This window comes from Nerophis lumbriciformis, linkage group LG08, assembly GCF_033978685.3.
Source record: "Nerophis lumbriciformis linkage group LG08, RoL_Nlum_v2.1, whole genome shotgun sequence".
Taxonomy (NCBI): domain Eukaryota; kingdom Metazoa; phylum Chordata; class Actinopteri; order Syngnathiformes; family Syngnathidae; genus Nerophis; species Nerophis lumbriciformis.
In genome coordinates, this window is record NC_084555.2 from 39,790,001 (window position 1) to 39,800,945 (window position 10,945).

At 38.2% G+C, this 10,945-nt stretch overlaps 1 protein-coding gene across 1 annotated transcript in view; it reads left to right on the forward strand.

Annotated features, from left to right (window-relative positions):
* The window catches only part of ubr1 (ubiquitin protein ligase E3 component n-recognin 1), a 68,589-nt gene extending 61,585 nt beyond the window's left edge, over positions 1–7,004 (forward strand). Inside the window, exons 40-47 of the mRNA XM_061968923.2 lie at positions 2,208–2,292; positions 2,405–2,541; positions 2,621–2,729; positions 2,806–2,862; positions 2,937–3,014; positions 3,089–3,259; positions 3,337–3,438; positions 5,902–7,004. Of these exons, the coding sequence (XP_061824907.1) occupies positions 2,208–2,292; positions 2,405–2,541; positions 2,621–2,729; positions 2,806–2,862; positions 2,937–3,014; positions 3,089–3,259; positions 3,337–3,438; positions 5,902–6,043 (881 nt within the window). The 3' untranslated portion in view covers positions 6,044–7,004. The remainder of the gene's footprint in view (positions 1–2,207; positions 2,293–2,404; positions 2,542–2,620; positions 2,730–2,805; positions 2,863–2,936; positions 3,015–3,088; positions 3,260–3,336; positions 3,439–5,901) is intronic.
* Positions 7,005–10,945: the final 3,941 nt, after the last annotated feature.

Sequence of the window (10,945 nt, forward strand, 5' to 3'; positions counted from 1 at the left end):
GTAAATGTACGACCTATTTACTAACAAACCTGTCTTAAAACAATCTAATCCCCGCCAACGTTTTTTATGAGTTTTTTAAATGGAGGCTTTTCATTTAATTGTTAAGTAGAATTCACCAATAGTTTTATTTATTTTACTCATGCATTGAGTTAATTACTTAAAACGAAATTGTAATGTGTTTACTATCATTTTTTCAACATTGATTTGCCAAGTCATTGTACCTCCAAAAGTAATGACAAAATTAGGACAGATTTGTTTGTGTAAACTAACTATTCTACTTCTTAACCGTAGTACACAAATGTGGGAAACTTTGTTAAAACATGCACTCCTACTGGGTTGTATGTGCTTACATTTTTCTGACAAATACACCACATGGTGGTGCTGTTAAAAATTTAACCACTATAAACCTGGCTGACTTGTCATATCAAAGAGATTAATGTGTTCTACAAAATACCTGGCACTACTTTAGGTTGTTTCATCCAATAATTATAATATTTGATACATACATTTGGGGACTGGCAAGCACGTGTGTAAAATATGAGCTTGATTGGTTGACAAACGTGGCTGCCATCACACCAAAATGTCTTTGCAGGGCTGGGACGGTGCAATTAATTGCTAATAAGTCATTAACGAGTTGACCAATGATTATCAAAGTTTAAAGTAGCAGTAGAGTGGTTAAACAAGTTGACTTTATATGCTTAATTGGGTTTCATTGTATCCATTAAAGTATTTACAATCTGCAAAGTATGTGAAAATATCGTTTAAACATCACAAAATGCCACAAATTCAGTCCATTTTGAATATTCCGCTCCAAATACCTTCGGCTATGTCCGGAAACTGACGTTACTGGAGGAACGCTTCTGCACTCTGACCATGTTATCAGATCAGTCATATTGGAAATACGCAACAATTACAGGGAGATGTGCTGTCTATCATTCACATTCCTTAAATAAGACATGAACACATATGTTTTTCTTTTTTATGCATTCTAAGTCGTAAATAAACAACTAAATAATAAGTCTCATAACAATCATGGCGTAAATGGGGGCTCTCTATTTGCCCACAAAACTCTAAATAGCCATCCAAACCAACAATACTATAATAACAATAATATTTACATCTCGTGATCTGAATATTAACCAAATATTAGTAGTGCTTTGTATTTTTAGCATTGATAACCGAAAGCTAACTATAGTTTATGCTGCACTGGACTCAAGGAGAGACTGAAGATGGCAGTAATGCAACGTATATGGATGCAAAGTGCCGTAAAACTGTGAAGAAGAGGCAGCTTATGCAGCACGGCCGCATTGAGCCGGCGATGTCTTGTTTGCTGCCGTTTGCTACTGCTGCATCACATCTCGGCTCATCAAAATTATTCTACATTATAAATCATGCTTCTCATCTAGATAATAGGTGGATTTAGCCATAAATCTGGAAGTTGTCCATCTGTGACATTCAGTTTATACCCAGAGATGGAGACAAACACACTACAACAGAAGACAGTGTCAGACTCAGAAGCGACTTTTTTAACCCTTCATGTGGATTATATTTTAAACTTCATATCAACGGGAACATATGAACATCCTATCAGTCGTCATCGCAGTGAAAGCAGACATAGTACAGTAAGCAATCGTATTACAGTATGTTTGTATGTCTTGTTTAGCACTGCTACATGATGCTTAGTGTTTCACTAAAACTGGGACTGTTAAGCAGAGCTTCTAAAACTTCAGAATCAGCTTTATTGTCATTACGCAAGGTAATGAGATTGAGGAAAACTTGTAGCTCACCCTCCTTATATTCAGGATCAAAACTTTAAGGTTCTGGATCATCGTTTGTCCCAAAGTAGTCATTGTTGGCCCTGCATGATTTGCATTGTTGTTGGTGATGAAGGGATCTGTGGTTCCTTCCTCCACATCATGTGATCACGTGACTGGCTAGCTCATTATCTCTGAAAATGGCTCAGGAATTTCCAAGAGATTGATATTATTTTTATCATATCTATCTACCGGTACTCACAAACGTAAGTCTTTCGGTGTCATTAATCGATATATATGATATTTGGTTCAATATAGAGGCAACTAGTTTTTCCACTCAACTGGTACTTTAAGGAAATATATATTACATGTATGCTAGAATTTTGGGGACTAGTTTGTTGTTTTTGTTTATTTTAAGATGAAAGTTGCTTTAAATTATTCTTTTTTGTGCAGACTTCCCTGTAGTCACTGAAGAGGGGACAGAGGAGGCCAAAGCAGCAGCAAAAGTTCTCAATGTAGTGTCGCAATACACTGGCAGGTAAAAATTGGTCGCTACTTTTGTTTTTTGATCTGCAGGACCGTTTGTCTTCCTCGGCAATGTATGTATCAGACATTAATCTTTGCTTTTATGTGGACTGTGTGATATCCAGACTGCTCTCAGATGTGTCTGGTGCCTCTGTGGCCAGAAGAGTGAAGACTGGAATCATTTCTTTTCTTCGCTGCACCGCTCTCTTTTTCAGCTGCCTCACTGGTGTCCGCCCCCCAGAGGACCTTTTTTCCACTTCTGGTGGGTGGTGCTTATGACTATGTAATTATATGATATTGAACATTGAAGAATCTGTGCTGACATGTTGTGGATGTTGTAGTTTCCAGCCAAGACCAGATGGAGGCAGTGTGCAGCTACTTGGCTCTGCCCGCCAATGTATTCCAGCTCTTCCAGGAGCACAGAGATACAGTAGCATCGCTGCTGCAAACGTGGGTATTTAATATTTGAGTAATATTAGTGTTCAACATGAATGACATGTGTTTTTTGTTTTTGTTTTTCTTAAAGGTGGTGCAGCAGCTCAGCGATAACAAAAGCCCTGAAAGGCAAAATTCAAACAGTCAGGTAGATTTTGACTTTTCTAAATGACAGTAGTCACTCGCCATCGCCTAATTGGTCAATCAACTTGATTCCAACAGATACCCCAGGAGAATAAACCATTTGATTGACCTCCCAGAGGATTACAGTGCCCTCCTCAACCAAGCAAGCCATTTCCAGTGAGTGGCACACATGACTTCTTTTAATCCCTAGCGACCGTTTTGCTGTTAAACCGTCCTTCGCCTGTCCTCAGGTGTCCCAAGTCTGCAGATGACGAGAGGAAGCATCCCACCCTGTGCCTGTTCTGTGGCGTCATGCTGTGCTCTCAGAGCTCCTGCTGCCTCAGTCAGCTGGATGGAGAAGACGTGGGTGCCTGTACCGCCCATGCTGCCACCTGTGGTGCAGGAGTGGGCATGTTTCTCAGGTCTGCTTTCACGTCATGTTTTTTTTCCCCTGCTGTAAAGTTTGGTATTAGAATGTGTTTTTTTTATCTGCCATCAGGATAAGAGAGTGTGAAATTGTCCTGATGGCCAGTAAGACTCGAGGAAGCACATATCCTGCTCCTTATTTGGATGACTACGGCGAGACTGACCCTCATCTTGGGTAACAATCTCAACTTAATTGATAAAAAAATATTTTCATTATTATTATAACATTTATTTCACTTTTTCTTTTTTTTTTGGTAGTAATATAGGAAAAACTGTTTTTTAATTTTTTATATCACAGCACTTAACCACACATAAATACATTACATTTATCTATGTATCTCCCATTGCTTCTTGCAAAATATTTAATTGTCTGTATTTGTATTATTTAGAATACATTTTTTTAGCGTTATTGATGCCTAGATGTAGTAAATGTCATGCCGATTACACTAGCAAGAGCTGTTTGATGTTATTTTCTTAATTTTGTGTAATCATAATTCCTAATGATGAAATTTTACGTATTTGGGGGCTATTAATCCTAAAAGGAAGATCATTCCACGCGTGAGTATATTGCTGACCTTTGCCAAAGCCAAACTCATTTAGCAGATACCCACCAATTTAAGCAATCATTTTTGACATTATTATTTGTCCATTATTCACTGAGACATTAGGAACAAAAATCATCATTAGATTAACAAAAAAAATTCTTAAATTAACACTAAAATATAATGTTTTTTATTTGGTGGAACTGGACCTAAGTTATGGATTCTCTAACTAACTCTAACTACAAGTACCACTGGCGTTTTGTTGTTAAATGTTAGCGATATGTGAAATATTTGTACAAATAGATTATGTAATAACCAGTGATGAGCTGAAATGTAATTCAAATTCAAGCAGATGTAGCAAAAACTATGGTACTTACAATGCAAACAATTTTTGAGGTTTGGTGTAAGTTTATTTCATACATGTATGCAGTTACAAGTGATACATCAGATCATTTACATATTCAAAATTCTCTTTGCAACAATCCTACCCCTTTTCCAATTCATAGCAATTTACTAACACGTATGTTCGCTCTCTGTCCTCATTTTGTAGTACAATTTACATTAATGAAGTGTAACAGATCTCTTAATAAACATGTAAGTCAGTTATGATTCACTTGAGCTTCATTATCAATGAAGCTCAAGATTTTTATCAACATTCTTCTTTGTACTTTGTAAACACTTTTAGTTTGAACAGTTTCTTAAACTGGATCATATTAGTACATTGTTTCCATTATTTACTTAATCCATTCCATTATCTAATTCCACATGCTGATGTACTAAAGGTTTTAAATGTTGTTTGTGCGTATGATTGTTTTAGGTTACATTTTTCTCTGATGTTAAATTTCTCCTCTTTTCGATTTTTCTCTGAGGTTAAATTTCTCCTCTTTTTTTGAGAAGAATTGTTGTACATTCTTGGGTAGCAGGTTATAGTTTTCTTTGTGCATACATTTAGCTATTTGCAAATGCACCAAATCATTGAATTTAAATATTTGTGATTCAATAAATAAATAAAGGTTTTGAGTGTTCTCTATATCCAACATTATGTATTATTCTGACTGTCCTTTTTTTGTAACAGTTAGTGAATGAAGTGTACTTTTGTAGTTATTTCCCCATATTTCTGCACAATAACTTAAATATGGTAACACTAGCGAGCAGTAGAGAATATGAGTGATTTTTTTTTGTCCAGTACATATTTTGCTTTATTGATTTCTGAAATATTTATTGCCACCTAATGTGGTATATTTTTTATATGAGATGTCCAGTTATTTTTCTTATCTATTATTACACTTACCGTATTTTTCGGAGTATAAGTCGCACCGGAATATAAGTCACACCTGCCGAAAACGCATAATAAAGAAGGAAAAAAACATATATAAGTTGCACTGGAGCCCGGCCAAACTATGAAAAAAACTGCGACTTATAGTCCGAAAAATACGGTAACAATTTGATTTATTTTACTCTGTCAATGTCAACTCTATCTATTTGTATTTGTGTTTGACTTTCTCTTCTACTGTTAACCAGATAGCATTATTTTTTATTTTAGGGAGGTGGTAGTACTTGTAAAGCAACACACAAAACTGCATTTCTACAATCAATTTGTATGATTTTGACATGAGTATTTTAGAATGAGTCCATGTTTTTGTTCACTTTTGAACTTTAGTTTAGAGACAAAAGAGAAACATTGCTAAAAAGTCAGTCATCAGAAAAAAGTTATCAGCTGGGAGGCTACCATATTATTATGTAGTTTTCCTCATGTTTGTTACAGCCTTACTCCAAAATTTTATAAATGTTTTCCCTCAATATTCTACACACAACATCCCATAATGAAAACATTGAAAAACATGTTTGTTTGTAATTGATTACAAATAAAAAAGTAAAAAATCACATGTACATAAGTATTGACAGTGTTTGCGGAGTACTTAGTTGCACGTTTGGCAGCAATTACTGACAAGTCTTTATCAATATGATACAATAAGCTTCATAATTAAAACGACTGTGCATCACCTCCCAAGCTCCAATGGTTGGTTGAGAACACATCTTACTTTCTGCCAATGGTAATTAATCAAAGCTTGTTTGTTCTTGTCTCCTGACCCAAGGCGAGGCAATCCATTGCACCTTTGTCCGGAGCGTTACAGGAAGTTGAAGCAGATGTGGCAGCAGCACTGCATCCTGGAGGAAATCGCTCGCAGTCTGGAGTTGGTCAACGTCATGTTCGCTTTCGACTGGCAGATGTTGTGATGGAGGAGCCAGCAGCAAAGGCAGAGTCGTGAAGAAGCTCGTGTGGAGACACTCTCTGCTGCTTCCTGGTAGGCGCGAACATGCAACAAAGCCAGGAGAGGGAGGGGGGATAAAGGACAGAAAAAAAACAGAGGTCTCCTAGCGGATTAGCCTTGTTTTAATTTGTCTTCTCTAAGAATGCAAGTGAGCTCCTCTGTTAGAAGAAACCAGTAGAGACTCATTTAAAGAAAGACATACATTAGATTCACACATAATGACCTTTATCCTACGCACTGGTCTTACTGGTCATAACTTGTACATGTAAATTTCTAATGCTATATTAACCACTTTTCAATTTGCCTTTGTATTATTTACCTGCTTATCTCACATTTTACCACCTAGTCTTTGCTATCTTGCAGAAACTTGAATCAATATAACTTTCCTCTGATTACTAAGGCCACTTTTCAACAACTTCATCGTGTCTATTTATTCAACAAATTAACACGGATCTAAAAAGTACACAAGTTGTAAAGATGCTTTTAAATCACACTTGTATCATATCTTAGCCTTTCAAAACAAGGCGACTTGTGTATGAGTGTGCTGTTTGATAGCACTGCAGGACGTCCAGGATATGGTAATAAAGACACCAGTCAAAGTACCAATAAGTCTCTTATGTTTTACACACAGTATGACAGTACATGAAACCATGAAAACAAATCTGCTACAGACACCCTATTTTTCCTGAAGTGGATTTTTCCTCATATCAATACTTTTAAATGGAAAATTCTCTGCTTGCAACATTACGTGGTTTTTCTTTTCTACATTGATATCAATGAAGTCATGCTTGGATGAATTTGGTGTAGAAGAATTTGAGACCCATCAAACACATTTGAGATAGACTTGCACACACTTCACAAACTGAAGTCTAAGCAAGACTATATGAAATTAAGGGGGAAAAAAATAATTAAAAAAATAAAATATATATACCGTATATATGTATGTTGTTTTTTATACCATATAACACATTTGCTAAAATAAGCACAATAATCTAACAGAAGAAGAACATCTATATCTCTGATGATGGATCAGTAACTACGGGTGCATCTCAATCAGTTACAATGGTGCAAAACTGTTTTTAATTTCAGGAGTTTAATTCAGACTGTTATAGCTGAGGTGTCAAACTAAAAGCCCGGGGACTACATCTGGCCTGCAAAAGCCTAGCAATAATGAAAGTTTACAAAACACAGGAGAAGTTGTAAATTCCTTTGTGCTGGCATCTTCATTGCTAATTGTATTTACATTTTGAAGGTAAAAATTGTACTGCATGTAGCTGCCATTTTTAACTGAATACTGTTTTATTATTCAACGCAACAAGCTATTATATGTTTTTGGTCCATTGTAACCCATTTTGAAATAAATTCTACAAAAAGTGAACTTTAATATCTGCTTGTCATCTTGACTTGTGATGCCAATGCAAAGTTTGTTGGTAAACAATGATAATAATCAAATTAAGGTGACGTTGTATAAAGTGCATCCGCTTCACTTTTTCCACATGTTGTTACAATTTTATTCCAAAATGGAATAAGTTCATTTTTGTCCTCGAAATTCTACAGACAATAAATACCCCATAATGTGAATTTTTTTTTTTTTTTTTTAATTTGCAAATATATAAAAAAAACAAAAAAACAATGCACATAAGTATTCACAGCCTTTGCTCAATACTTTGTTGATGCACCTTTAGCAGCAATTACAGCCTCAAGTCTTTTTGAATACGATGCCACAATCTTGAAATTGGGACACCTATCTTTGGGCAGTTTTGACATTCCTCTTTGCCGCACGTCTCAAGCTCTTATCAGGTTATATGGGAAGTGTTGGTTTTCATCCAGGATGTCTCTGTACATTGCTGCATTCATCTTAGTCTAGTCAGGGAGGTGACCAAGAACCTGATAGTCACTCTGTCAGAACTATAGCATTCCTCTGTGAAGAGAGGAGAACCTTTCAGAAGGAGAACCATCTCTGTAACAATCGACCAATCAGGCCTTTACTTGAAGGAAGCAATTTTTCTTAGTAACAGGTTTGCCAAAATGCACTTGAAAGATTGAGAAACAAAATGATCTGGTCGGATGAGACAAAGATTGAACTCTTTGACGTGAATGCCAGGCATCATGTTTGGAGGAAACCAGGCACCGCTCATCACCAGGCCAATACCATCCCTACAGTGAAGCATGGTGGTGATAGCATCATGCTGTGGGGATGATTTTATGCAGCAGGGACTGGGAGACGAGTCAGGATAGAGGGAAATATGAATACAGCAATGTACAGAGACCTCCTGAATGAAAACCATTCCCAACCAACCTGATGGCGCATGAGAGGTGCTGCAAAGAGGAATGGGCAAAACTGCCCAAAGATAGGTGTGCCAATTTCAAGCTTGTGGCATCGTATTCAAAAATACTTGATGCTGTAATTTCTGCCAAAGGTGCATCAAAAAAGTATTGAGCAAAGGCTGTGAATATTGTGGTTTCTTATTTTTTTAATTTTAATACATTTGCAACATAAAAAAAACAACCTAAAAAACTTTATTACATAGTCATTATGGAGTATTGTCTGTATAATTTTGAGGACAAAAATTCCATTTTGTTAAAAGGCTGTAACAAAACAAAACGAGGAAAAAGTGAAGCGCTGTGAATATTTTGCAGATGCACTGTACGTAGCGTAATACCATGAGCTGATTATACAAATGATTATATTATATATGTTTCAATATACAAGTGGTCCATAACTGTAATGTGGCCCACGATAGCAATTAGTTTGACACCCCTGAATGAAAGGATCATGGAGTTTCCACAGTTACAAACCAGCTGTTGACTATATTGAACTTTATTTGAATTTTTCACATTACATTACATACTGATTTTATTAGCTGTAAACTATAATCTTAACAATTGTTGAACTTAGAAATACATTTTTTAAATATTCAGTTGGTGAATCTATATAAAAAAAAAACTTTACTTTTTTACTTTTTTTACTTGATTTGAACGTTTTAAATAGTTTCTAATTTACTGAGATGTGCCCGGATGATAAGTAAATTGGTCCAAAATAGAAAGTCATTACAAAAAAGTATTATTAAAAGCAGAATTAAACATGTATTTTTACGTATATGATCAGTGTAGAGTCTCTGCATTTAACCCATCCCCTTGAGGTGCAGCGAGAATCCACCATGTTGTACCCGGGGACGCAATCCAGGTCAAAGGTCAGCATCTTGTTCAGTGAAGCATCCATATGTGGGTGACCATGGGGCCAAAATGGGTCTAGTGTCTTGCACAAGGACACAAAAGCAGTGACTGGGATGGAAGTTGGGAATTGAGCTGCTTCTACCTCCTGAGCCACGCTGCCCGGAGTCAAGAGTATGATGCTAAAAACACATTCCCTGTTGGGGTTCATCACAGGGAGTTCATCAAATGAAGGGTTTCAGCTTAGTTTTTACAAGTTGACTTTCCTGACACAACCCTACTGGGAAATCGAACATACCCTTTGATGTGATTGTGAGCCAGGTCCAACATCAGTCATCGTTCCCCCAGCAAAGTGAAAAGGAGGCGGCTGATTGGAGCTGTAGTTGGTGCCTGTCGTGGCGGTAATCCTAGAACCCGTTGGTGGACACCGGCGGTGAGGGATGCTGTCAAGCTGAAAAGGAGTCCTATCGGGTTCTTTTGGCTCATAGGACTCCGGAGGCAGCGGGCGGGTACCGACAGGCCAAGCGGTGTGCGGCTTCAGCGGTCACAGAGGCAAAAACTCGGACATAGGAGGAGTTCGGGCAAGCCATGGAAAATGATTCTGGACCACCATCCGCCACCTCAGGAAGGGGAAGCAGTGCACTGTCAACACAGTGTATGGTGCGGATGGTGTTCTGCTGACCTCAACTGCGGATGTCGTGGATCGGTGGAGGGAATACTTCGAAGACCTCCTCAATCCCACCAACACGTCTTCCTATGAGGAAGCAGTGCCTGGGGAATCTGTGGTGGGCGCTCCTATTTCTGGGGCTAAGGTTGCTGAGGTAGTTAAAAAGCTCCTCGGTGGCAAGGCCCTGGGGGTGGATGAGATCCGCCCGGAGTTCCTTAAGGCTCTGGATGCAGTGGGGCTGTCTTGGTTGACAAGACTCTGCAGCATCGCGTGGACATCGGGGGCGGTACCTCCGGATTGGCAGACCGGGGTGGTGGTTCCTCTCTTTAAGAAAGGGAACCGGAGGGTGTTACTGGTGGTTTTGGCACTGTGGGCAGGTGCCAGATCATGCTGGAAAATGAAATCATCATCTACATAGAGCTTTTCAACAGATGGAAGCATGTAGTGCTCTAAAATCTCTAGAAGCATCTGACTTGTACTATGGAAAAGAAGCACTGAACAGTTGCAGAGTGGTCCAGAGTCTTGTTTTCAGACGAAAGCAAGTTTTGTATTTCATTTGGAAGTCAAGGCGCTAGAGTCTGGAGGAAGGCTGGAGAGGAGCAAAATCCAAGTTGCTTGAAATCCAGTGTGAAGTTCCCACAGTCAGCAATGGTTTGGGGAGCCATTTCAGCTGCTGGTGTTGGTCCACTGTGTTTCATCAAGTCCAGAGTCAATGCAGCTGTGTACCAAGAGATTTTAGAGCACTACATGCTTCCATCTGTTGAAAAGCTCTATGGAGGAGATGATTTCATTTTCCAGCATGATCTGGCAACTGCCCACAGTGCCAAAACCACCAGTAACTGGTGTACTGACCATGGCATTACTGTCCTCGATTAGCCTGCAAACTCCCCTGACCTGAAACCCATAGATAATTTGTGGGGTATTGTGAAGAAGAAGCTGAAAGACACCAGACCCAATACTGCAAATGAGCTAAAGGCCGCTATTGAAGCATCCTGGGCATCCATAACACCTCAGCAATGCCACAGG